Source organism: Protomyctophum parallelum (genome assembly GCF_964188405.1).
Source record: "Protomyctophum parallelum genome assembly, chromosome: 15".
Taxonomy (NCBI): Eukaryota; Metazoa; Chordata; class Actinopteri; order Myctophiformes; family Myctophidae; genus Protomyctophum; species Protomyctophum parallelum.
This window is the reverse complement of record NC_139710.1, coordinates 30,398,752-30,425,965: the sequence shown is the minus strand read 5'-3', so window position 1 is coordinate 30,425,965 and position 27,214 is coordinate 30,398,752. Positions and strand designations below refer to the sequence as shown.

The following is a 27,214-nucleotide window of genomic DNA, read 5'->3' as shown; positions in this document are numbered from 1 at the left end:
TATGGCAATATTGTGCAACGTTCTTTTTGTGTCCTTTGCCTAGTTGAAGAGTTGCTCCTCCCCTCTCCACTTGGGGGAGCTACAGATCAGACTCCCACAATGTTCATAGAATGCTTCCTCATACAGTCTGTCAGTCATACTGTGCAAAGGAAGCTGTGGAAACCATCCGGGAGAGCTTCCGTTTTGTCTGTTGCAGTCGCATTAAACTTGTCCTCCTGTAAATCCAAATAGTCGAGTCATACATATAGTTTGCTGCTTATCAGAAATGGGAAATTAAAAATATATGTTTTAAAGTTTTAAAAAATATATATATTTCCGTGAACAGGAAATGATGAACAGATACAACGGCTTACTTTCTCGGCTTTCAGGAAGTGTAGTTCCAGACTCTATATAGCATTCAGGAGGTGTAGTTTCAGACTCTATATAGCATTCAGGAGGTGTATAGTTCCAGACTCTATATAGCATTCTGGATGTGTAGTTCCAGACTCTATATAGCATTCTGGATGTGTAGTTCCAGACTGTATGTATAGCATTCAGGAGGTGTAGTTACTAGTTCCAGACTCTATACTCATCCATGGATCAGTGCCCTGTGGGCCAGATGTATGTTATGCTTTAGTTATTGAAAAATAGCAGATCTACGAGCTCATAGCGCGCCACCGAGTGGCGCGCTACAAGCTTGTAGGTCTGCTATTTTTGAAAAATCAAAGAGCGACTGACATAGAAGACATTTTTAGAATCTGATCTCAGGTCAGAATGAAAACTGTCAGGGTGTAGAAGACATTTTGTAGAATCTGATCTCAGGTCAGAATGGGTTAATGCTACACCACAGTAATGGCTGCGCCCAGGGTACCCCTCTGTGGATTGGTCTACATTTAGCATTGTGAGATGTAGTTCCAGACTCTATAATAGCATTCAGGAGGTGTAGTTCCAGACTCTATAATAGCATTCAGGAGGTGTAGTTCCAGACTCTATAATAGCATTCAGGAGGTGTAGTTCCAGACTCTATAATAGCATTCAGGAGATGTAGTTCCAGACTCTATAATAGCATTCAGGAGGTGTAGTTCCAGACTATGTATAGCATTCAGGAGGTGTAGTTTCAGACTCTATAAAAAGCATTCAGAGATTGTGGAATAGTTGTCTGGCTGCGTGACACACTAGCACCAAAACCTGAACCTGAAATTATTTCTGTACCAGCATCTGAAAATCAGGATTCCAAACTCACAGATGAAGTGAGAAAGTGTGATGTTCACCACGTGTTGCTGTGCAGAACGATTGGTCAACATCGGTGGCATGAGGTATGCAGGGGCCAGGGAACACCAGCTATCCATAATTAGATTTGTCCATGCAATGAAAAAAAAACAACAACAAAAAAACAAAAAAACAAACAGCACAATTATCACAATTCTATGCGTGTGCACATTTTGTGTGTCCCTTACGCAATGTGATGCGTCGACAGCCAGGCTCATACTTAAGAGAGAATGTTGTTATAAAATGGATCCTTGCATGATCCTTGGTGGTTTTCCATTTAAAATGACAACCGTGTTCACATAAATGGCGATGTAGTTACGCAAGGCAATGGCCATTTGTGTTGAGGTTGGTGAGGGGACATCTTCAGCTTCATGTCTATAGGCCTGTCACAATTAATACATTAATGACCTGTAATATTTGCATAATCGTTTCTATGTCAAAAATATAAGTGTGTGTGTGTGTGTATAAGAAAACATACATACAAGCTCACATTGAGCTTGTGGATCGGCTATGTCCACTATAAAACATTTTTAATGTATAAAGCTTTACGTTTCGTTGTATATTTGAGTTATTTGTCATATTAACTGCCTGGGGCCAGTTTTTGTTTAAGAGAGCATACTTATTTGCATTTACTGTATATTTACTGTAATGTCCCAATGTCCAATGGCAAAAACACAATTAAATCGCAACTAATCGTGTCTAAGAGTAAAATGTGACAACCCTATTCATGTGGCAAGTGTTTCTGAGGCGGGATGGGGAGAAGAGTGTGAAAGAGATTATTAGAAAGGATGAAATATTGAATATGGATGGAGAGAGAGAGAGATGAGTTAAAAGCCACATCATGCTCCATAGCACGGCGGTGTCGCTTGAAAAAGCCGGTTCTTTCCGTCTTGCCAATGAAATATAAACGATATTATTACGAGTCAAGAGACACAAATACAGCAGGAGGGGATGTGAATTATGAAATGAATGAACAAGGAAGTCCTTTGCTTTAAAAAATAAGAAAAACTAAAAATGTAAAAAGAAAGAAAAAAAAAAACTTTTCCACAAAGACCCCATCTTCTATCCTCTGTGGTGGTCTCGTCCCCTGAATATTAGCTTGTATTTTTTTATTTTCTTTTATTTTCTCGGTTCTGTCATTTTAATGTCAGTGGCTCTGTTGGTGTCACTATAGTCCAAGCGATCCTGAGGATGAATAAAGGATTATGAACAAAACAAAAACATCAGCAAACGTCTCTGCGTCAAGGAATCAAAGAGCCAATTCCACTACAAATGCCCAGGGGTGTCTCTCTCTCTCTCTCTCTCTTAGGGGGCTGGTTTGTAGGACAGTCTCTCCGTTCCCATTGGTTGGCCACTGAGGCTTCAGACAGTCTTGTCCATTCATTGGCTGCTGTCCAGGCTCGGCACTCTAAAAGACCACTCAGCAGCAGGGAAGCTCCAACCCCCCCCCCCCCCCCCCCCCACACACACCTCTCGGAGGAGCGTCTTCCCTTTATAACGTGTGTGGCGTCACTCCGTTTTCTGTCACCACTAGGGGGCAGAGTTGGACATGGAGTCCACCGAGTTCACACTGGAAGACTGCAAGCGACTGTGGCTGATGGACACCTCTGGGTGCTGAGGGAGAGAGAGATTTGGGTGTTAGTGTGTGTGTGCACGTGTGCGTGCGTGCGTGCGTGTGTGTGTTCCTCCTTACATGCCTCCTGAAGATTCTGTCCAGCAGGCTCCGTCGGGGGGGCTCGGGGGGCTGGTTCCAGTCCAGATCAGGAGGTCTGGTCCCCTGAGGTCCGAACACATTCAGGTCACTGAAACACTCCGTCTCTATCATCTAGAGAGAGAGAGAGAGAGAGAGAGAGAGAGAGAGAGAGAGAGAGGGAGAGGGGGGGGGGGGAAGAGAGAGGGAGAGAAAGACACAGACAGACAGAAAGAACGGACAGACAGACAGACAGACGAGGGGTCATTGACCGTTTACTGACCGCTAGCATCCCAGAGCTGAACAGATGTAGCATGGGACCGCGACCAACCTTAATCAATATAAAGCGTCGTCAATTGCAGACAGCGGGCGGATTTGAATTGACGAGTATACTCACTGACCACCTCAGTGGCCTCGTAACCTCGCCTCGCCAGGCTTTCCCCAAAGTTCTGTTCCCAAAGTGCTGAGATAGGCTCCTGCCCTATGGGCCTCATGGCTCGGCAAGGCTTTACTCGTCAATGGCAGTGAATGTGACACACACACACACACACACCTACCTCAGTCTGCCATGGGATGGAAACGCTGCCTGTGGTGAATTTGGAGTAGAAGTCGTTGTCCGTTTGGTCCAGATTGACTCCTTTGACTGTGGAGAACTGCTCGATGTCCAGAACGTCTTTACAGTAGACTGCCCGAGGCTGGAGAGAGAGAGAGAGAGAGAGAGAGAGAACAAACAACATAAACATCCGTACAGTTGGTATAATGATACGGTGTTCAGTGACCTGAACGTGTTCGGACCTCAGGGGACCAGGCCTCCTGATCTGGACAGGAACCAGCCCCCCCCCCCCCCCCCCCCCGACGGATACAGGATGAATCGTGAAAGTAGGAGATCTATTCTATCCATTGACTGTATTCTATTTGTATTTGTATTTTTATAATTTCTGATCATTTTCACCCTTAAAAACACAATCAGTGCCGGAAGTGCTTCAAAATAGGATCTCTGGGTGGCCGGAGTTGTCTCAGCGCTTTTACTCTGAAAGCCATGACCCGGAAACAATCTACTAAAAAAAAGTTGACTTTACATTGCTTGCTTACATTGCGATCATTTTAATTTATACGATATATGATCCAAAAAGCGCTCATATTTTGCGGGAGAGACGGATGAGGAGCAGAAATGAAGCGCCAGTATATCGATCCGTTCATAACCACGGAGAGCGCCCTGGATTAGGAGAGACGAGTCATGCTTTCCGCCGCGCTAACAGCTAAATCAACGGTATGCTAATATGAGCCCAGAGCGTAGCATACGGTAGCCGAAAGGCGAACGGGCCAAAAAAAAAAAAAAAAGGAAAAATTCTGAATATTCTTATCTCGCCCGGTATCATTGAGGATGCGCTAGGACGTCCTCAGACGTCGTATGTACAGCTTGGTTCGAATCCCTATGACGTTCTCAGACGTCCTATGTACAGATGTTGTTTTAATGTCATAGCCATAATTGGGGACGGCAGGTTGGGGATGGATTGGCTAGTAGGGTCCCAGGAGGAGGGCTCACTAACCACTCAGCCATGGCCTCTATCTCTCCAGGTTTGAGGTAGTTTAGCCCATTCTGGGCGGGAACCCGTTTTGGTGTTAGCATTACGTTATGCTTTACCCATTTAAAAATAGCAGATCTACAAGCTCAAAGCGCGCCACCGAGTGGCGCGCTACGAGCTTGTAGGTCTGCTATTTTTGAAAAATCGAAGAGCGACTGACATAGAAGACATTTTTTTTAATCTGATCTCAGGTCAGAATGGAAAACTGTCAGGATGTAGAAGACATTTGTTTAGAATCTGATCTCGGGTCAGAATGGAAAACTGTCAGGATGTAGAAGACATTTTTTTAGAATCTGATCTCGGGTCAGAATGGAAAACTGTCAGGGTGTAGAAGACATTTTTTTAGAATCTGATCTCGGGTCAGAATGGAAAACTGTCAGGATGTAGAAGAATTTTTTTTAGAATCTGATCTCGGGTCAGAGTGGAAAACTGTCAGGATGTAGAAGACATTTTTTTAGAATCTGATCTCGGGTCAGAGTGGAAAACTGTCAGGATGTAGAAGACATTTTTTTAGAATCTGATCTCGGGTCAGAGTGGGTTAGGGTTGACCGACTCACATCAGGCACAAAGGAAGGGTCCATGATGCCGGCCTCCAGCCTCTTGAAGTTGATGTTCTTGAAGAAACAGTGAGCCTTCACCTCCGCCGCTCCGTCCGCCCCGCTGCCCAGCCGCTGTTTGGGGTCTTTGGTCAGCAGCTGGACGGACAGACAGACAGACAGACAGACGGACAGACGGACAGACAGACAGACAGACGGACAGACGGACAGACGGACAGACAGACAGACAGACAGACGGACAGACGGACAGACGGACAGACGGACAGACAGACGGACAGGCGGACAGACGGACAGACAAGTTTAGTTCATTCCATATTAGCTTTTCGATCGTCACGGTCACGGTCACAGAGAATAATACAAAAATCACACCTGTGTGAACTTAGTGGTGAATAAAGTTCATAAATGTGGAAGAGTTTTCTGCCGGACAGAGACACTATTCTATTCCATTACAATCCATTTCAGTATATTAGGGCTGTCCCCGACTAAGGATTTGTATAGTCGACTGATAGATGAATAAATGTGCTGTTAGTCGACTAATAGTCGACTTTTTTCTTCTTTTTTTTTTTGCCTCAAAAAATTGTATATAAAAATACAATATTTACAAAAATATACAAAAATATTGTATTATTCCACTAGGTCTGTGGGGGACATAAACACATTTGAACATTCTGACTGTTCAAATCTTTTTTTTTAACAACTGAGAGGCTTGTCATTAGCCAGATTGAGCACAGCACACGGTGAGATTGAGATTCTGGAGTCTATCAGGCCAGCGTACTGTGCGATTCAAGTCACAGGCAGTGGCACATTGCCACACAGGCAGACACACTCCACATGCACATTGGAGATTTGAACAGTCAGAATGTTCAAATGTGTTTATGTCCCCCACAGACCTAGTGGAATAATACAATATTTTTGTATATTTTTGTAAATATTGTATTTTTATATACAATTGTTTGGGGCAAAAAAAATAAAAAAAATAAAAAATCTTTTTTTTCTTTTCTTTTTTTGATGAACATCGACTAAGAGGTGGTCAGTCGACTGAGACCCGTTCCGATCGATTAGTCGACTATTCAACTAATCGAGGTCAGCCCTACAGTATATTGAATACAGGTTTTATTCTGTAAAATTCTGTTCCGATTCAGATTGATCACTTATGACAGCATTAAAATCAACGTATTCTTCCATCCCCCCCTCCCTCCCTCCTCACCGGTGTTGTTTTTGGCAGCAAATTTCTATTTTAGAAATTTTGCTGAAAATAGCCGATCTACAACCTCACAACGTTGTGAGCTTGTAGATCAGCTATTTTCGGCATGCAACCAAGTGTAAAATGACTTGTCCACTAGTCCCTTCCTAACATTTTAGTCTAGTTTTTATTCGCGACAGAATTGTCAGTATATTTAGTCTTAGTTTTAGTCATCGTAGCTTATAGTTTTCATTTAGTTTCCATTTGTTTTTGTCAGTGAAAATAGGCAGTCGACGAACATCTTTCGTCTTAGTTTTAGTCGACGAAAACAACACTGCTTCCTCACCACTCTACAGATGGCCTTGTTGTCCTTTGTGAACTTGAACTCACCACTCTACAGATGGCCTTGGTGTCCTCTGTGAACTTGAACTCACCACTCTACAGATGGCCTTGGTGTCCTCTGTGAACTTGTCGTCGTACTCCTCCTGTCCCTCCTGGACTCTCTTCTCCACCTCCTCCCTCTTCACGCGCTCCTTGCGTGCGCGGAACGGCGACCGCCCGGCGGTCATCTCGTAGACGAGGCAGCCCAGCCCCCACCAGTCGGGGCTCATGCCGTACTTCTCGTTGTTGATCACCTCGGGAGCTGCACATTTTACAAATTTTACAATTTAGGGCATTTAGCATGACGCTCTTAACCCATTCTGACCCGAGATCAGATTCACACGAGGATTCCACTGGACACACACACTGGTCTGATTAACCCGTTCTGACCTGAGATCAGATTAAAAAAAAATGTCAGTCGTTCTTCGATTTTTCAAAAAATAGCAGACCTACAAGCTCGTAGTGCGCCACTCCGTGGCGCGCTATGAGCTTGTAGATCTGCTATTTTTCAATAGCTAAAGCATGACATGATGCGAACACCAAAATGGGTTCCCGTTCAGAATGGGTTAATCCAGAGCGATTTACATTAAGCAAGAACAAAAAAACCATGGGAATACATCTCATGAAAAGCATTTATCATGAAACATGCGTAAGCTAAGAACGTAACAGTGGAATATCTATATAATGAAACTATACATATAAACTATACATCTATACTACTATGCTATACATATGTACTATGACGTGCTATGACTACATACAATGCAATTATAGTGCTGTCTACATAACATGCTATAAGTCTGTATCAAATGCTATCCAAGTCTACAGAAATGCTATCTAAGGGGGTAGGGTAAGTGCTATGGGCCATGATGGAGTCTGAAAAGGTGGGTTTTCAGACTACGGCGGAAGATTGGGAGTGATGCTGCAGTTCTGACTGCAATGGGAAGTGCATTCCACAGTTTTGGAGCCAGAAGGGAGAAGAGTTTGGGACGTGTGGAGCGTTGTCCCGGCGTTTTTAGTGAGGGTACTTCCAGCTTCCCTGCGTTGGCTGATCTGAGTGTGCGGGAGAGTTTGTAGGGTTCAATCATACTTGCTAAGATATGGGGGAGCCATACCTTTGGTTGCTTTGAATGCCAGCATCAGAGTTTTGTATTCTGTGCGGGCAGCGACCGGGAGCCAGTGGAGGGAGCGGAGCAGGGGGAGACATGTGAAAATTTTGGCTGGTTGAAGACCAAGCGAGCTGCGGCATTATGGATCAGTTGGAGAGGCTTAAGTGCACATGCCGGAAGGCCAGTAAGGAGGGAGTTACAATAGTCGAGTTTTGACAAGACTGTTGTCTGGATTAGGACAAAAGGTCGGAAACTAATACATTTCAGATTAAATATCAAAACAAATCAAAGTCTATTTATATGGCACATTTAAACGACCAAGGTTGAACCAAAGTGGTGAAAAGAAAACAGGAAAACGGAGCATAAAAACATATTAAAGCTAAATAAAAAATAATTAAAGGAAGGCAAACACGTTTAAACGGATCACAACAAGGAATGAAAGAATGAAACCTATGAAATCAACAGCGCTGCCACCTCACAGCTAGAAGGTTGATTAGCCGGGCTGTGTTTTCTCCGAGTCATCAGCGTCCATACGGCTATACCACTCTCTGTGTGGAGTTTGCATGTTCTCCCCGTGTCCCCTAGGGTATAGCTATACCCTCACAAAAAACATGCAGTAATCCTGGTCTCTACAGTGCCTCCCCATGGTCACGCCTGATGGAGGGGGAAAGGAACTGGTTCGGATTAACATGTTCCTTCCAAGAAGTGGCCTGCTCACTGCTCATGCATTGAAGGAGCTCAGATAGGGGCTCTCCCCAGGTTGGCAGAGGGAGACGTATAGCGCCCAGGATTACAGCTTATAGGGCAATTGGCACCGGGTGAAAAAATGGGTTACAAAATCATGGGATAAAAATTAGAAAAAAGTACACAGCATCAAGTTATACATAGCAACTTGCATTCCACAATGTGGGACCGGCAAAGGCTCGCCCCCCCCCCCCCCCCCCCCTGACTAAAAGTGAATCGAAATGAACACTGGTCTCACCCATGTAGCCAACAGTCCCCACTCTGCCTCTGATGAGCTCTCCTTCGGGCACTTTGATGGCCAGACCCAGGTCTGAGATGCGGATGTGTCCTGCAAAACACAGAGCCAACGGCACACGTCAGCCAGGGACAACAGCGCCACCGTTGTGCAAATTTAAGTATTTCAATAGTCACATTTCATATCAGGTGTTTGTTTGTTTGTTTATGTATTTATTTATGTATTAATTAATTAACTGATTAAATAAAGTATTAGAATGATCACAGATAATGTACCGGTACATTGAAACATGTACTCTTAGTCACTTAAGAGTCGGAGTAAGAGTGACAGTTAAGAGATTAATAGTAGGATTCCAGACAGATTCTGAACTCACCGTTGTCATCTAGGAGGATATTCTCTGGTTTCAGGTCCCTGGAGTTAACAGAAGAATGCGAGTGTTTTTTCAACAACCTCATTGTACAAGACAGATAGCCTGGTTAATAAACCAGACCGAATCGAAAAATAAATTGCCTAATGTTGTGCGATATTAGTCTGGTTTATTAACCAGGCTACAAGACAGATCCGCTAAAGATCCGACATTCAACAGAGAACAACAAAAAAAACGCTCGTCGATGCTTGATTAACCCGTTTTGGGTTGGGAACCCCTTTTGGTGTTTTAAGCATTATGTTATACTTTAGCTACTGAAAAATAGCAGATCGCATTTTTTGAAAAATCGTGAAAATGTGGCACAGATCTTTGAATATATATTCTTTTCAGAGCGAACATTTTTAAATGAAATCTTTGCTTCTGGACGGGTGTCCCTGGAACAACATATTTTCAGATTGGTGGGGTCGGCGGCCATATACAGATAATTCCGGGGGTCTTTGACATGAAACGGTTTGAGATTGGTTTTTCAGAAAACTGTCAGGATTTAGAAGACATTTGTTGAATCGTCTAAATGGGTTAAAACTGAGAAAGCCTCCATGTCATTTCAGATGTATGTATACTGTACACATATACGTATGAGCAACATACGTTTTTCAGAAAACTCATAGGATTAGGAACGTTGGTATAGAACAGTGGGTTGGTTTGGGACAGCTTGCACTTGTACATCTGCTATTTCTGAAAATGGTTGAAAAATCTTGAAAGTGATTTTCTTGAAAGGGTTCCCCTTGGTTGTACATGTACATACTGTATATGTGGATAATATTGGGTTGTACATTACTACATACTACTATGGATTCTATTGGTTGTACATTAATACTATACACAGTACCTGTACACTATGGATTCTATTGGTTGTACATTAATACTATACACAGTACCTGACCTGTACACTGTGGATTATATTGGTTGTACTAGCCCATTTTGGGCCGGGAACCCCTTTTGGTGTTAATTTAGCTATTGAAAAATAGCAGATCTACAAGCTCGAGTGGCGCGCTACAAGCTTGTAGGTCTGCTATTTTTTGAAAGATCGTGAAAATATTTATTTCAGAAAACTGGAGGATTTAGAAGTATTCTTTTTTAAATGTCGAGGTCAGGCCAAAATGGGCTAGTACCAGTGTTGTTTTTGGCAGCAAATTTCAATTTTATTTTAGTCATAGTCTTTGGACTGAAACTTCATTTCGTTTTAGTCACATTTTAGTCACCTGGAATGTCTTAGTGCTAGTCTAGTTTTAGTCGACTAAATGTCATACGTTTTTAGTCGACTAAATCTACAGTTGATTTAGTCGACTAAATGAGTGTTTTTACACTTGCTGAAAATAGCTGATCTACAAGCTCACAACGCGTCGCTGAGCTTGTAGATCAGCTATTTTCAGCATGCAACCAAGTGTAAAATGACTTATACTGGATCTCTTGTCGACTAGTCCCTTCCTAACATTTTAGTCTAGTTTTTAGTTGTCGACAAAATTTACAGTAAATTTAGTCTTAGTTTTAATCATGGTAGCTTAGTTTTCATTTAGTTTCCATTTGTTTTTGTCAGTGAAAATAGGTAGTCGACGGACATTTTTTGTCTTAGTTTCAGTCGACGAAAACAACACTGGCTAGTAGTACACACAGTATACCTGTACACTATGGACTCCCTATGCAGGTGATTGAGTCCGCAGCAGATCTGCGCGGCGTAGAACTGGACGCGGTCCTTTTCGAAGCCCGGCGTCCCCATGCTGTAGATGTGGAACTTGAGGTCGCCTCCGTTCATGATGGTCAGCACCAGACACAGAGCGTCTTTGGTCTCGTAGGCGTACGCCAAACTCACCTGGGGGGTGGGGGGGAGACATGTTAACCCATTCTGACCTGAGATCAGATTCACACGAGGTTTCCACCGGACACACACTATGGTCTGATTAACCCATTCTGACCTGAGATCAGATTCACACAAGGTTTCCACCGGACACACACTATGGTCTGATTAACCCATTCTGACCTGAGATCAGATTCTATAAAAAAAGTCGTTCTTCGATTTTTCCAAAAATAGCAGACCTGCAAGCTCGTAGCGCGCCACTCGGTGGCGCGCTATGAGCTTGTAGATCTGCTATTTTTCAATAGCTAAAGCACGACACGATGCTGACACCAAAATGGGTTCCCGTTCAGAATTAAAACAGTTTGAGGGCCGCCGATCGTTTCATCCGGTGTTCCGCCGCCGCGCGCAAAACGGCCATACCCGACATTTGTTTAATGCCGTTTAATTCGCCGTTTTATAAAATAATTAAAAAGAAACGGCGGATTTATCCGGGGACCTGGTGGTGACGAGTGCCGTCACGTTATGACGACGAAACCTGGAAATCAAGTCATCATCTGGGGCCTGCTAGGGCTTCTGGGAAATTGAGCCCATTGCAAGTGAACGGGGGGGGGGGGGGGGGGGGAGGTTGTTTGGACTACAACTTGCTCTGCACTGTGGTTTCGTTCTGCATTGTCATGGCCTCTGGCTCGTCTCATCATAACAGACCATCGAACCATTTTTCGCAGGATTTTCGTGGGTTGAAAGCTGGCAAATACTTCAGCGTTATGCTTCAAAGGTAATAATAAAACAATCTCGGCAGCGTAGAATATTTGATTAAAATGCGGGTGAAGCGGTTTTATGGAGTCTGTTGACTGTTAAGGCTCGCCAGATGCCGACATCGTATGAATAGAGAATGCCTGCATGCTCTGGGGGCAAAGTTCAAAACCAGAGACAGGATCGTGTAAAAAACCTGTGTTAACCCATTCTAACTCGAGATCAGATTCATACGAGGTTTCGACTGGACACACACTGGTCTGATTAACCCATTCTGACCTGAGATCAGATTCTAAAAATGTCAGTCGTTCTTCGATTTTTCTAAAATAGCAGACCTACAAGCTCGTAGCGCGCCACTCGGCTGTATGAGGCCTCTAGAGGCGGGATCAACGTGAGACTTATGACATATTGAAGCGCTGCCACAGCGCAAATGTAAAACACAACCTAACAAGACTACAACTCTAACGTAAACACAACCTAACAAGACTACAACTCTAACGTAAACTCAACCTAACAAGACTACAACTCTAACGTAAACTCAACCTAACAAGACTACAACTCTAACGTAAACACAACCTAACAAGACTACAACTCTAACGTAAACTCAACCTAACAAGACTACAACTCTAACGTAAACACAACCTAACAAGACTACAACTCTAACGTAAACTCAACCTAACAAGACTACAACTCTAACGTAAACACAACCTAACAAGACTACAACTCTAACGTAAACTCAACCTAACAAGACTACAACTCTAACGTAAACACAACCTAACAAGACTACAACTCTAACGTAAACACAACCTAACAAGACTACAACTCTAACGTAAACACAACCTAACAAGCCTACAACTCGAAATGATTATGGAGATGTAAGGTCTGTCCCGCTGCTTCCGCGTTTATCGTTTCCGCTTGAGAGATCCCAGATGCAGGCAGGAGGAGGAGGAAGGGAAACTGGTGAACTCAATACTGCCGCCATCTGGCGAAGTCAGGTTAGCGCCTATAGGCTGTGGAGCGATGCGGTCGGTTTTCATATCAATAAACTAGTGTTGTTTCTGGCAGGACATTTCCATTTTAGTTTTAGTCATAGTCTCTTGAAATGTTTTAATTACATTTAATTTGTCACATTTCTGTCACTTTAGTCTAGTTTTAGTTGGCTAAATATCATAAGACTTTTGACGACTAAATCTACAGTTGATTTAGTCGACTAAATGTGTTTTGGCGGGCCTTGATGCAGTCGTCAATATATTGAGTCTAAAGGTCATTACACACTGGCGAATTAGCGACGCGATGCGAATAAGCGATCTGAAAATGCGAAATATTGCATGTTGCAGTTCGCCTGCGAATCTCTGCAAAATACGACACCAGAGCGAACAAATAAAAGCGAAAACGGTCGCATTTTCGCACATTCGCCACTGATGTGGAAGCTTGCATGGACTTCAATTGTTTTTTTTTAAATGCGAATTATTCGCACGAACATATCGCGTCGCTAATTCGCCAGTGTGTAATGACCTTTAGTCTTAGTAGCACCGTAGCCTAGTTTTCATTTTGTTTCCGTCAGTGGAAAAAGGCAGTCGACGGACATTTCTTCGTCTTAGTTTCAGTCGGCGAAAACAACACTGCGATAAACGTCGTCTTTTGGACAAAACGTCGGGCACCGCTGGGTGTTACCAATAGAAGAGGACGGTGGACTTTGTCCTCGGTCGGCGATCGGGGATGTTTAAAAACTCACAACAAATCTGCTGTTGACCTTCTCCAGGATCTGCTTCTCGTTCAGAGCCATGGACTCTCCTTTCCTCTTCTTGATGCGCTTCTTCTCCAGCTTCTTGCAGGCGTACATCTTCCCCGTCGCTCTGACCTGGCAGGCACACACCTGGAGGGGGGGGGGGGGGGGGGGGGGGGTATAATTGATCCATTAATACGTGTTGTTATTTTACAAACTCACTATTGATTGATTACCATTCGACTATTATATTAACCCATTTTGACCGGAGATCAGATTCTACGAAAATGTCTTCTATACATCCTGACAGTCTTCGGACAAAGCTATGTTTCTATGTCAGTCGATTAAAAAAAAAATATATATAGCAGACCTACAAGCTCGTAGCTTGTAGATCTGCTATTTTTCAATATCTAAAGCGTAACATAATGCCAACGCCTAAAAGGGGTGCCTCGGGTCCAAGCAGATTATTGATCCCTTTATTAGCTCGATTAACTGTTCATTGACATCATCATCATGGTCTTACCTCTCCGAAGCCTCCCTTTCCCAGCACTCTGTACTGCCTGAACGTGTCTTTAGTAATGGGCTGTCTGACGGAGGCACAGAGCAGAGGAAGAAGTTAGTACACACACACGTCCATATTGTATCGATCGGCACAAAGACATTATCTGCAAAACTCAATACCGCCATGAGGGCAGTTTCCTGTACCGACGGGATAAAGATCTCCGATACGGCCGCTACACTCTCCAGACACGCACGCTGACATGCATGCACGCGCGCACACACACACACACACACACACAAAGGCTGTTTAGGACTCAAACATTTGCAGGAATTTCCGAGCGAACATCCGAACCATTTGGTTAATTGGTTCCAATTAATTAATTTCTCCGAGTGCTTTTAACCAGGCTGCAATTCATAAATAGATCCTCCGGGGCGACGTTGCATAGACTATCAGTGAAATAATGGTTAAGTTCATCAGGGGTTGGTGAGGGTTGCTACCGGGTTGGCCGACCGGGAAGGTGTGCATTTTGAGTGTGGATACAACCGTCTTTACTTTTAATACACTATAATGACAACACGAGATATCCATCTTGAACATGATCAGAGCGCAGCGGGTCTCCCCCTCTCTCTCTCTCTCCCAACACACACGCGTGCGCCGTGCGGGCACACACACACACACACACACACACACACACACACACACACACACACACACACACACAACGCGTCTAGTGGTTCTGACATGTGCTACGCTGCTGCGAGCGGCCGTGTGTGCGTCCTCGCAAACAGCGAAAATAGCCGATCTGCATGAGGAATAGGCTAGCAGCACTCTCGTCGGGAGGGGGGGGAGCACAAATATCCTACGAGTAGGGCAACCAAATGGTCAGCATACGTCCCTGATGCGAGCTCATCATTCCATAAAAATGAGCCAGAGCCATAGCTGAATGAGTTGCTGGCAGGCAGCTAAAACTAGAGTGTAGCTTGCCTTGCTCGTTAGCTTTCTCTCTTTCATTAATTTGTTCCACCTGTGTAGGCTACTCTCAGAAGCGCATTGAGTGTGTGTGTGTGTGTGTGTGTGTGTCACTGTGTTTGTCTCTTCTGCCGTCTGCAGGACTTTCAAATGATTGTAAACACAACATGAACATATGCACATTGCATATCGCATATGCATATCGCATTCTCGCCGAGATATATTTCGGAGTAAAAAAATACATATATAATAATAAAAGATTATAATAATAATAAAACAAAAATCCGAATGGTTCAGGGGACAGCCTTAACACACACACACACACACACACACACACACACACCTGTAGTAGTTTGACAATTTATTGAAGTATATCAGCCATACATTCATTACACACAATTCCCTCCCCCCCCAACATTTTCTGTCGTGCATATGGCAGTTGTTGACGGATTTGGTCTGGTTCCAAAAATGGGACAACCCAGGGACATGCTCTGCATGTTGTCACTACCCCTTCAAGACAAAAAGAAAAACATTTTCTCCCCTTCAAGTCCCAATTTAGTAAAGCCCTGTGGCGTGCACAGATAGACACTAGGGGTGCCCTTTTCCCTCGTGGAAAAAACGTTGTTTTTTTTTACAGTGTACACTGTACAGTATCTGGACCATGGTGACATTGATCAATTCTTGATAAAAAGCTTCTAATATATTATTTAGGCCCCAACATCTATAAATCTCACACTATTAAGGCAACCGGCCGGTTCCACGCGCTGCACAAGGTGCCCTTTTTTTCACTTGAGCACCTCCTGCCCCTCTAAATGTCTGTGCACGCCACTGGTAAACGCCAATTCACTCCCGGCCTCTCTACAAGTACTCCATCTCTGCTAACCCCTACAATCAGTCATTGGGAGTGTGTTTAGACAGGTCTACTTTACCTCTCCAACATCTTCCACTGTAAGAAGCGGTCAAAGTACATGCTGTTCTGGTAGTCCAGGAATGGCTCTCCACTCAGGTAGGCATGGAGGGCCCTGTTCCAAACACAAACAACAGCACTCAGCATGGAGGGCCCTGTTCCAAACACAAACAACAGCACTCAGCATGGAGGGCCCTGTTCCAAACACAAACAACAGCACTCAGCATGGAGGGCCCTGTTCCAAACACAAACAACAGCACTCAGCATGGAGGGCCCTGTTCCAAACACAAACAACAGCACTCAGCATGGAGGGCCCTGTTCCAAACACAAACAACAGCACTCAGCATGGAGGGCCCTGTTCCAAACACAAACAACAGCACTCAGCATGGAGGGCCCTGTTCCAAACAGAAACAACAGCACTCACTAAAGCCCAGTAGCACAGTCAGGGACATGTTTCAAAAATAGCAGACCTACAAGCTCGTAGCGCGCGCACTATGAGCTTGTAGGTCTGCTATTGTTCAATAGCTAAAGCATAACATGATGCTTAGACCAAAGGGGGTTCACCCGCCGAAAATAGGTTAAGACAGTTGCATGTTGACAGCAATCAGTGGCTCAACCAATTGGTTCCAGACCAATTGTCGCATTGCGTCGTGATCAAGTGGTTTTTCCTTTTTGTTTCCTTGTTGTATGGGGTCTGTCTTAATGTAATGCATGTTTATAATTTTGTGAAAAACCAATACAAATATTGAAAGAACCGGTTCCGCACGTTCCGATGCACGTGAAACGTTGCAGAACCTAGCTTTGCCGTTTTTGGTGCAGAAACCCATTATCTCCATATTATTCTAACTTTTTGTGTTTTCTTTTGTAATTTAATTCCCTAATCTTGATCATACTACAGCCTACAGCGTCGCACAAAACAAAACAAAAGCATCAAAAGCACTTAAAACAAAACAATTTAATCCCGAAAAGTAACTGCTTAGTTTGGACATAATAGTTTGGACGAAATAACCAATCCGAGCTGTACACACGCTCGTTGTGTGTGTGTGTGTGTGTGTGTGTGTGTGTGCATGTGACACAACACACACACACACACACACACACACACACACACACACACACACACACACACACACACACACACACGTATGTATCTCACGAGGGGGTGAAAAGCACAGCAAGTCAATAAGGAGAAAGGAAAACAATTTGATATATATATATATGTTTTTTTAACCCATTTTGGGAGGGAACCCCTTTTGGTGTTAGCATTATGTTATGCTTTAGCTATTGAAAAATAGCAGATCTACAAGCTCATAGCTTGTAGGTCTGCTATTTTTTTAAATCGAAGAACCACTGTCATGGAAACATAGCTTTTTCAGAAAAAGGATGTAGAAGACATTTTTAGAATCTGACCTTCAGGTCAAAATGGGTTAATAAAAGAAGAGTAGCCTATACAATACAATAAATATATGCTAAATGCTAAAGTCCCAGGATTGACTATATCCTCCATAATAGTTTTCCGGGAGACATCAAGGTGAGACATGAATCCATAGAGTGCCTCACATGTGTGGAATCCACACGTTATCAAAACTATGCCATCTAGGGACCCTTACCCCGGAACTTATTTGCCATATTTTACTATTTTAACCCATTCTGAACTGAGATCAGATTCTAAAAATGTATGTTTGAAAATGACAGTTTTCTGAAAAAGCTATGTTTCTATGTCAGTCGTTCTTCGATTTTCAAAAATAGCAGACCTACAAGCTCTTAGCGCGCCACTCGGTGGTGCGCTATGAGAGATGTAGATCTGCTATTTTTCAATAGCTAAAGCACAACATAGTGCTAACACCAAAATGGGTTCCCGTTCAGAATGGGTTAAAACATTTTAAATTTGTCTCAGATAGCTGATCTACAAGCTCACGACGTGCCGATGTAGATTGGCTAGTTTGAACCGTTTTAAAATGTTTTAAAATAGTAAAGAAAAATGGCAAATAAGTGTAACCTTCTGAACGCTTCATGGGCCAAAGATAAAAAAAAAAGAAAAACTGTCAAGATGACTTACCACTTTTATACATGGGAGTGCAAAATGCTTTAAAAAGTGCACCCTTGATATAGCCTCGGTCCCAGGCTTACTTATCTGCGAAAATAAAAGCCTGGTCACAACCTATAAGGAAGCTATCGGCGGTTGTATCCTCCGGAAACAGCCGTCAGGTGTATTCCCCCCCCCCGGATACGATATTTTCCCGACCAATCAATCACCAAACACTTGTTTCATTCGTCGGAGAATGTAAACTGATTTGTAAAGCATCAACGATTTCACTTCCGATAAAAAAAATCCCACAACTTCCGCTGATAAGTCTTTTCAGCTTAGGTCTTGCCCTAGGGTGCCCTTGATATAGGAGCTGAACACACCTGGAATACTATACTGAACCTGCAGAGCAGCATATATACTGCATTAGCCTGGGCTGCCGTAACGTTTGCAGCACTGCATAGAGATGTCTCCGACACGCTTTAAGGCCATTCCACACCAATGCAACTCCTTGCAACTGCCATTTGGGGGGCAGTGTTGTCTTAGCGGATCTGCAAGCTCACGACACGGCGCGCTGTGAGCGGCTATTTCCAAGTGTAAAATGGCATATACTGGATCTCTTATGTCCACTAGTCCCTTCCTAACATTTTAGTCTAGTGCTTATTTGCTTGACGAAATACTCAGTATATTTAGTCTTAGTTTCAGTCACCGTAGCTTAAGTTTTTACTTAGTTTCCATTTAGTTGTCGTCAGTGGAAAAAAGGTAGTCGACGGACATTTTTCGTCTCAGTTTTAGTCGACGAAACCAACACTGATTGGGGACGATGGAAGCAGCTGCGAGTCGTTGTGGTGCGGTGTGTGGACTGGCCTTCAAAGACAGAAGGACAAGAAGGAAGGAAGGAGGAGGATGAGGTGATCGTGGCTCACGTTCGACAGTCGCTGAAGATCTCCTTACAGGGGCTGAGCTCCAGGTTGTCTCTGCACTGCTCTGCATACACCTCTGCTACCGGCACACACTCTGGGGACTGCACGCACACACGCGCACACACACACACACACACACACACACACACACACACACACACACACACACACACGCACATTTAAATTTCTTTATTTGAGTCCACATTTATAAAATACATTATCAAGGTCACAAATATTTTCAGTTGCTTCCGATATCCCGCGCACTCGTAACATCATGTGTCTCAGTGAGCACGCACGCACTTAATTTTGTCGTTTGCGTTCACTTTTAACAAAAACAATAGCGGTCAATAATAATGAATAATGCTCAAACTTGGGAAACTCAACAGTAAGTGTTTCAGGATACAGATCACGGATACAGGAAGCATCGTCTCCTCCATATGTGGAGGAGACATGCGCGCGCGCACGCACACATGCACGCACGCACGCACGCACGCACGCTCCATGACTTCCTCTCTAATAAGCAAAAGGCAGAAAAAACCTTAGTCTTGTAAACTTCGTTCACGATAATATTGAAAGGACACACTTTGGACACATATCGACGACTTACCTCTTCAGATGGGTCTTGATGATCTGTTACTGAGAATGAAGGACTCGGTTACCTCTTTAGAGAGAAAGGTCTTGATGATCTGGTCTCCTCGACTCCTCCTCTTCTCGTCAGGTTGAACCTCGTAGTCTTCCTGAACAAACACAATGAGTCACGCGTCAACACGTGTACGTCCTGCCAGATAACCGAAGCCTCACCACGGCCGGCATGTCTCTACTGCTGGGTATAGCCTCGATGCCTGACGGACAGATGGGTGAACCAATCAGGTCTAGCGTTAGCTCAGGCTAACTGCTGGGGAACGGGGATCGTTACTCCTATGCCCTTATCGATGGCACGGTCGCTGTTGGCAAATTGGTGCTTATCTGGGGCACTCTATCGCTTCAACCAAAAGGTCGAGCGATGCGAGCATGTCGGCATTTAATGTTTGGGTTGGCGGAGTTAGATTTCAATATATTGGCGACCCCTCACTTCACACGGGCGAGGTGTTTTTGTGAGGGTACCTACCTCCCTGAGAAACAAAGAATTGTTAGGCCCGACGTTGAAAAAGAAATAAAAGTCTTCTGAAAGAATATATATTCAAAGATTTGTGCCACATTTTCACGACTTTTCAAAAGTAGCAGACCTACAAGCTCGTAGCGCGCCACTCGGTGGCGCGCTACGAGCTTGTAGGTCTGCTATTTTTCAATAGCTAAATAATGCTTAGTTAAAAACACCAAAACGGGTTCCCGCCCAGAATGGGTTAAAGTGCTTCTCATTGTTTTTGAGGGCCCCTCCTATATACAGCTTTAATGTTAGTTTAACGGTGCTTGTTTAAGAAAACACCATAGACAAAAAAGAGAAATTTTATGTTTGTTTTGAGGACTAAAACAAACATTAGCACCCGTTGCTTAAACAAACATTATGTTGTAATCGATGTTGTAAGATGATAAGAGCGCCCCTCACTTCACACCGTCCCCGTGCACACGCCGGTCTGCCCCAGCAGGTAACGACCTATAGTACCCGGTGCCCTGCAGGTCAACTGTGACATCCTCGTGACATCACGTGGAAAGAGTTCCATACATGGGGCATTCCCAGCTGACAACGATCAATGCCAATCAACATATGATCATAATTGTGTCAGCCCCCCTGTCTTTTGAGTGTGGTGGTGTCTGGAGCCCATGGTGTCCTGCTTGGGGTCCTGGGGGGTATTTGAGACGGTCGAAGATACCGCGGAGCGTTGGGTCGACGTCCGAGGTTTGGAAGCTGAGAGCTTGTCTTTTAACTATGGAATCATGCATTTCCCGTCAGTCATTCAAAATCCCCATACATGGGGAAAGCCCCACATATGGTGCCCAGGTCTCGTGACATCACACGCCCTGTAGGGTTAAAAGGAAAAGGAAAATAAATCACACCTGTGTGAAGTGAGGGGTGCTCTTATCACCGTACATCATCATGGCGTAAAATAGACACAATGCCTATTTGCTCAGACACTACGACGTAAAATGCTCCATTCATTGTGAATGTGAATTTAATGTTTGTGTAGGACGTAAATCTACACTAATAGCTGAATATAGGAGGGGCTAAAACTAGCGCCCTCAAAAACTAGCGGCCTCAAAAATCATGAAAAAATGCTAAACTATTGATGTGGAAGTCCATATTTGGGCAAGACTAATGTCATGTTGATAATGTCACATTTATGATGTGTGACGGCCCCCTGGGCCTTTAGTCTACTATGGGGTTCTGTGTGTGTGTGTGTGGCTGTGCCTTTAACCATTCCATTGCAGTGTTGGAGGGCGGAGCCAGAGATGATTAGTGGAAGGGGAGACACCTGGCCAGTGTCCTCCCCCAAACACTATTTAACCTCAGATCTGCTTTTCTCCACAGGCTGCAGGGGCGGCCGCGGGAGAGTTCCTTTGTTCATTTCGTTGTTTTGGTCCTAGGTTTTGGGGCAGCATGTTTCCCTGCCAGTATTATTTGGAGTCTACCTAAGTCTACCTTTTCCACAAGTATGAAATAAAATACTTATTGTTTTTGCATTGTCCTCCGGTGTGGTTTCCCCTACTTGGTTATGGCCCTAGGGCCAGCCATAACAGATGTCATATTGACATGGTGAGTGTGGAAGCGTGGCCCGGTATCTCTGGAAGTCCATTTTTGGGCAAGACTAATGCCATATTGATGATGTCATAGTGATGTCAGTGCGCAAGCTGGCTATAAAAGGCTATATATAAAAGCTCTGAAATATCTGAGCACTTGGGGCTATAGTCGTTGACTTTTTGCAATCGGAACTCTCGGTAATCAAATTAGTCCGCAATGGAGTCAAAGGTATCTCCTCTGGTCACACGTGGCCAGGGTTCCCCAGCACCCACACCCCAGGACATGAACTACAGCCACAGTCACCCACACGCCACAACATTGCTGCCCCACCTGGCCTCCAGTGTTCTCAGAACATCTGCGCCTGCAACCAATCTACCCATTAGCCAGACTCACCCAGGCGTGGCGAGTGGCATGACTGCCAGTGTGCAGCCAGCAGCGGTCGGCAGAGTTGTTCAGCCCGCATTGACTCACACGCCTATGATGTCTGCCCCAGGCCAACCGCTCAGACCCGGGCCTGGTGCCCCAGGCCAACCGCTCATACCCGGGCCTGGTGCCCCAGGTCAACCCCTCAGACCCGGGCCTGGTGCCCCAGACCAACTCCTCAGACCCGGGCCTGGTGCCCCAGGCCAACCGCAGAGACCCGGAGGGCCCATGGTGGTGGTGGCGGGCCACGCCAGGACCAGCGCCGCTGCACCTCAACTCGCCCTCAGGCCACAACAGCAGCAGACCTTCCCGACACCCGGGGGATCTGGAATACCTCCTGGCCTTACTCTGATAAGGAATGAGAAGGGCCAACATTTCTGGGTGCAACGCAGCTATTTGGCTCAGCTCCATGCCAAGGTCCAGATGGTCCCCAACATCCACCCCAGACCCTCCACCCCGACAGCCAGGCCGGCGTTCCAGGCCACCCACGTCGGTCCGCCCGTTCACCCGGTGCCCAGGATGGCAGGGAACAATCCCGTCCGCGCGAATGCCCAAGCCAATCGGAAGCCGAGCGATCCGGGGGACGACGACAGCGACAACGACAACGACACCGACGTGGCGTCCATGGCAGGCGTGAGCATCAGCGAGGAGAACGCTCAGATCCTAGCGTCCGGCTCAGAGGTGGGCACAAAGATCCGCTCCTGTAAGGACGAGAACTTCCTGGCCACGGACCTTCTGCATCACCGCGTCCTGCAGATAGCCCGGACGTTCGGAGTGAGCGAGGTGCCGGCGGAGGTGGTGAATTTCATCTCTCGCGCCACCCAGTGCCGACTCAGCGCCCTGCTGGAGAAGGTGTCGGCCGCCGCTCGGCATCGCGCCGACGGGTGCGGCACGGACGCCGAGGGAGGAGGAGGACCGTACGAGCAGTCGTCGGACGTCCGGGCACAGCTCCGCTTCTTCAAGCAGCTGGAGAGCGTGGAGAAGCAGCGCAAGGACGAGCGAGAGCGAGAGGTCCTCCGGAAGGCGGCCAGGAGTCGCGCCAGACAGGAGGACCCTGAGCAGGCCTGTCTGAAGCGGAGGGCCAAGGAGATACAGCAGCAGGAGCTGGCCCTCATTCAGCAGCACGACGCCAACCGCGCTGCCCTCGACGCCATCGGCACTCGCAGGAAGCGCAGGTCGGACTCGCCGCCGGAGGGCTCCGCCGCGGCTGACGCGGAGGTCGCGTCGGGCCAGTGCTCGTCGGCCGCCGCCTCCGGACAGAGGACCCGGAAGCGGGTGACTCGAGTCAACCTCTGGGACTTCATCTTCTGCGTGGAGCAGGAGAGGCCCAGGTCATTGCTGCTCTACAAGGCACTGCTGGGAAAAGCTGAGAAATGCTGAGCAAAGCCTCTGCCCACTGCGACTTCATGTGGCCGGTCGTCCATTATGCACAGTACGGCTCCGGATTTGGTTTGGTTGATTCATGTATTTATTGAGCACTCCCACAGATTTTGTAGAAGCACACAGAGTCCCCGCTTGTCATGTGAAATGTGCTATATAAATAAACTTGACTTGACTCCGAGTTAATAGCTTTTGTCCTAAAGACGTGTCCACACGCGGCGTGCTAAGGACGTGTATAGGCGTCTAGGTCCTTTATTATAATTATGATATAAATCATCAATATCAATTATTTGACAGGGCCGTTGTTAGGCAACGCCTTGTGCAGCGCTCAGCGTCATGTTAGCCGTTCACTTCCATGTTTACGGCCAACAAAACGGACTATTCTCTCTGCATGCGTGCGTCAGTGTCCATGGTTTTGATCAGAATGGCAATGTTCTGTCCTGATTTCGGACTTAACCAAACATCTCGTTTGGAATATAAACGCTTCTAAAGCGAGATGAGACTTTACAGCGTGAGGTAGTAATGGAAGATTATACCTCCCGGTTGGGGGGGGGGGGGAGGGGGGGGGAAGGCCGGGGCTTTTCATGTGCTGGGCACTTCATTCTGAAATTCCCCGGCAAAATAAGTGTCAACTCATTAAAACCAGGAGAGTATCTGTAAATTTTAACCACTTTAAACATTATTTCATATTTTGGCTATTCAAAAATAGCAGATATAAAAAGCTCATAGCACATCACATCATAGCACACAATGATGCGATATGAGCTTGTAGATCTGCTATTTTTGAATAATTGTGAAGATTTGTGTCAAATCTTTGAATATAGTTTTTTACATTTTTAACACACATCTTTGCTTCTCGGGGTCCCAGAATCTTGGGGGGGTCCTTGACATGAAAAACGTCCGCAGCGACATAACGTTTTCAAAGAACCGCTAGGATTGGGTTACATAAACAGTGTGTGCGCACCCACACCACACACACAAAACAGTGTTGGCCACAGGGTTGATATGAATATGAAGCGTGTTTTATTGAGTCACTATTCAAGTGTCAACACACGGCCACACATCCAGCCTGCTTCTGTGTTAAGACTGGACACGGTAAGGTCCCAGTAGGAGACTCTTCTGAGACTCGAAGACTCCGCCGGTCATCATTTATCAACCCATTCTGACCTGAGATCAGATTCATACGAGGTTTCCACTGGACACACACTGGTCTGATGAACCCATTCTGACCTGAGATCAGATTCTAAAAATGTCAGTTGTTCTTCGATTTTTTTCAAAAAATAGCAGACCTACAAGCTCATAGCGCGCCACTCGGTGGCGCGCTATGATCTTGTAGATCTGCTATTTTTCAATAGCTAAAGCATAACATGATGCCAACACCAAAATGGGTTCCCGTTCAGAATGGGTTAATTGGCTCAATCTCCATGAATTCAATGCTTCAGGGGGTGGTGTACTTGACCTTTAGCTAGGCCTCTCCCCAAACTGCAATGGTCCAATCACAGCTATAAGCACAACAAGGGTTGGACAACCCTCTCCACCAATAGTTTTCCTATATGATAACACATTGTTTAAAAATAAAAAATAAATGCCACGCACATATTATTTCCAGTGCATATGGCAGGCCTTGTTGACGGATTTGGAAGAGATTTTGGAGGTCCGGTTCCAAAAGTGAACCAGTATTTAACGTGTAAAATCCATGATATTTACACATGCAATGAATGAATGAGCCCAGCTAGAAAGTGTCCAAGTGGGGGAGTGTCTAAATGGGAGAGGGCGGGGCTTAGCTAAAGGTGAATTGATAGAAAATAAGTTATTTTACTTCTTTAAGCCCCTGCTGTGTATACACATTGTAAATGTAAATACAACACATGACATCCAGGGGTCACCAACATGTCACCAACCCGTAAGGGTCCATTTGAAATCTCTCAGAGTTACAGACCTGTTATGGTCATTCAGGTCAAAGATACAGACCTTGCCCGTCGGCAAAGGCCAACGGGCTCGGGACTCAAACCCGCGGCACGCCGTCAGGCTGGGTTACTCGCCCGGGTGCCTGGACCGCTCAGCCACGATGGCCCTATAGGCCCTCATTTTGTATGTCTGTGGCAAAAATGGAACTTACACAAAAGTGTCCACCACGAGCCTGCATGACATGGCAGGATGCAGACCCAGTCAGTGAAGAAAGGGTGCTGTGACTAAACGTCACCACCAGGTGTCAGTGCAGGACGCAGTCCCAGTCGGTGACGATGGAGGGCATAGCTGAACCTCACCACTAGGTGTAATGTATAGCGGGGCGAGGGCTTGTTTTAACCCATTCTGACCCGAGATCAGATAAAAAAAATGTCTTCCACCTCCCGACGGTTTTCTGAAAAAGCCATGTTTCCGTGTCAGTCGTTCTTCGTCGATTTTTCAAAAATAGCAGACCTATACAAGCTCGTAGCGCGCCACTCGGTGGCGCACTACGAGCTTGTATAGGTCTGCTATTTTTCAATAGCTAAAGCATAGACTAATGCTAACACCAAAATGGGTCAATCTGCCAGTATAGAATCATTTTGAGCGGAGATGCATATGAACGGATGCTCGGTAATCACTCGACGAGGATGACTCATCTCTTCCAGTCAGGTGGTATAGAATGATGATACAATCTAGCATAAGCTAATAAAGACAGACTGACAGACTATAGCTCCTTTTAACAGTTGGCAAACGGACTGACAAGTCACAAGACGGTGGGCTGGCTATTTATAAACCCTTTCGGTATAGCGTCGCAGTCCCGCCCCCTTTCAGAACGACGAGTGGCCCAGGAAATGATTCTCCGTTCATTTTCTCCATAGGCTTTTCAAAGAGTATTTATTTAAAGGCGGTTACGCCGCGGACAAAGCCAACTCGGATCGTGACAAATCACGACAACAATTACAAGGTTTTGGGGCCGATCAAATAATTTATAAGAAGAAAAACAAAACAAATAGTGTTGTCGCCTGCTTTTATTTTCTTCTTTCTAATTATTTGATTGGCCCCAAAACATTGTGTTTGTCGTCATGATTGGTCACGATCCAAGTTGGCCTTGTCCGTGGCGTAGCCGTCTTTAAATAAATACTCGTCGTTTTTAGAATCTGATCTCAGAGGGGCACGGTGGCACAGTTGGTAGTGCTGTCGCCTCACAGCTAGAAGGTCCTGGGTTCGATTCCCGCTGGGGACGCTGTGGGCACTGGCGGCGTGTTCCTTCCTCCGCGTCATCAGTGCCCATACCCGAGGCGTGGGTTGGCGAAAGGACCTTTCGTTTGCATGTTCTCCCCGTGTCCCCTAGGGTAGATACCCTCACAAAAACATGCCGTAATCCTGGTCTCTAAAACTACCTCCCCCTGGCCAGCCGGGGCACCTGATGGAGGGGAAAGGAACTGGTCGGAATAACGTGTCCCTTCCACGCACTACGTCCGGCCGGGGAAATTCCCCTCTGTCAGGTGAAAAGAAGCAGCTTGGACTCCTCATGCATAGAAGGAGGCATGAGGTCAGTCCGCTGCCCCCCCAGGTTGGCAGAGGAAGTGTAGCGCCCAGGATTACATTAGACAATTGGCACTGGGTGAAAAGAAAACTGGATTACAAAATTGTGGGATAAAAATTAAAAGAAAAAAAAAAGAATCTGATCTCAGGTCAGAATGGGTTAATCAGACCAGTGTGTGTCCAGTGGAAACCTCGTATAAATCTGATCTCAGGTCAGAATGGGATAAGCAGGGAAGAAGGATGCTGTAAACGTCATTAGGGCCCCCTTTCCACCGGTTGGTTCCCAGTGGGAACCGGTTCAGTTCTTTTCCACGGGTTGGTTCCCAGTGGGAACCGGTTCAGTTCTTTTCCACGGGTTGGTTCCCAGTGGGAACCGGTTCAGTTCTTTTCCACCGGTTGGTTCCCAGTGGGAACCGGTTCAGTTCTTTTCCACGGGTTGGTTCTCAGTTCTTTTTGGTTTTTTTAGTCCATGAGCCAG

At 45.6% G+C, this 27,214-nt stretch overlaps 1 protein-coding gene and 1 long non-coding RNA gene across 3 annotated transcripts in view; one reads left to right on the top strand and one right to left on the bottom strand.

The window, feature by feature from the left end:
- Nucleotides 1-384: 384 nt before the first annotated feature.
- Nucleotides 385-1,183, top strand: LOC310872522. Its single transcript, XR_014570403.1, has 3 exons — nucleotides 385-404; nucleotides 886-919; nucleotides 1,089-1,183. It is a non-coding gene; the product is annotated as an uncharacterized lncRNA (long non-coding RNA).
- Nucleotides 1,184-2,691: 1,508 nt separating this feature from the next.
- grk5l (G protein-coupled receptor kinase 5 like) overlaps nucleotides 2,692-27,214 on the bottom strand; it is a 77,497-nt gene continuing 52,974 nt past the window's right edge. Inside the window, exons 4-16 of one of the 2 annotated variants that reach the window (XM_083784449.1) lie at nucleotides 19,421-19,498; nucleotides 18,765-18,862; nucleotides 15,835-15,927; nucleotides 13,958-14,021; nucleotides 13,444-13,584; nucleotides 10,780-10,970; nucleotides 9,107-9,144; nucleotides 8,737-8,826; nucleotides 6,699-6,907; nucleotides 5,082-5,219; nucleotides 3,496-3,633; nucleotides 2,942-3,073; nucleotides 2,692-2,862 (exon numbers count right to left, since the gene is read on the bottom strand). In XM_083784449.1, coding sequence (XP_083640575.1) covers nucleotides 2,779-2,862; nucleotides 2,942-3,073; nucleotides 3,496-3,633; nucleotides 5,082-5,219; nucleotides 6,699-6,907; nucleotides 8,737-8,826; nucleotides 9,107-9,144; nucleotides 10,780-10,970; nucleotides 13,444-13,584; nucleotides 13,958-14,021; nucleotides 15,835-15,927; nucleotides 18,765-18,862; nucleotides 19,421-19,498 — 1,494 coding nt within the window. In that variant the 3' untranslated portion in view covers nucleotides 2,692-2,778. The remainder of the gene's footprint in view (nucleotides 2,863-2,941; nucleotides 3,074-3,495; nucleotides 3,634-5,081; nucleotides 5,220-6,698; nucleotides 6,908-8,736; nucleotides 8,827-9,106; nucleotides 9,145-10,779; nucleotides 10,971-13,443; nucleotides 13,585-13,957; nucleotides 14,022-15,834; nucleotides 15,928-18,764; nucleotides 18,863-19,420; nucleotides 19,499-27,214) is intronic. The other variant, XM_083784450.1, reaches the window with a different exon arrangement.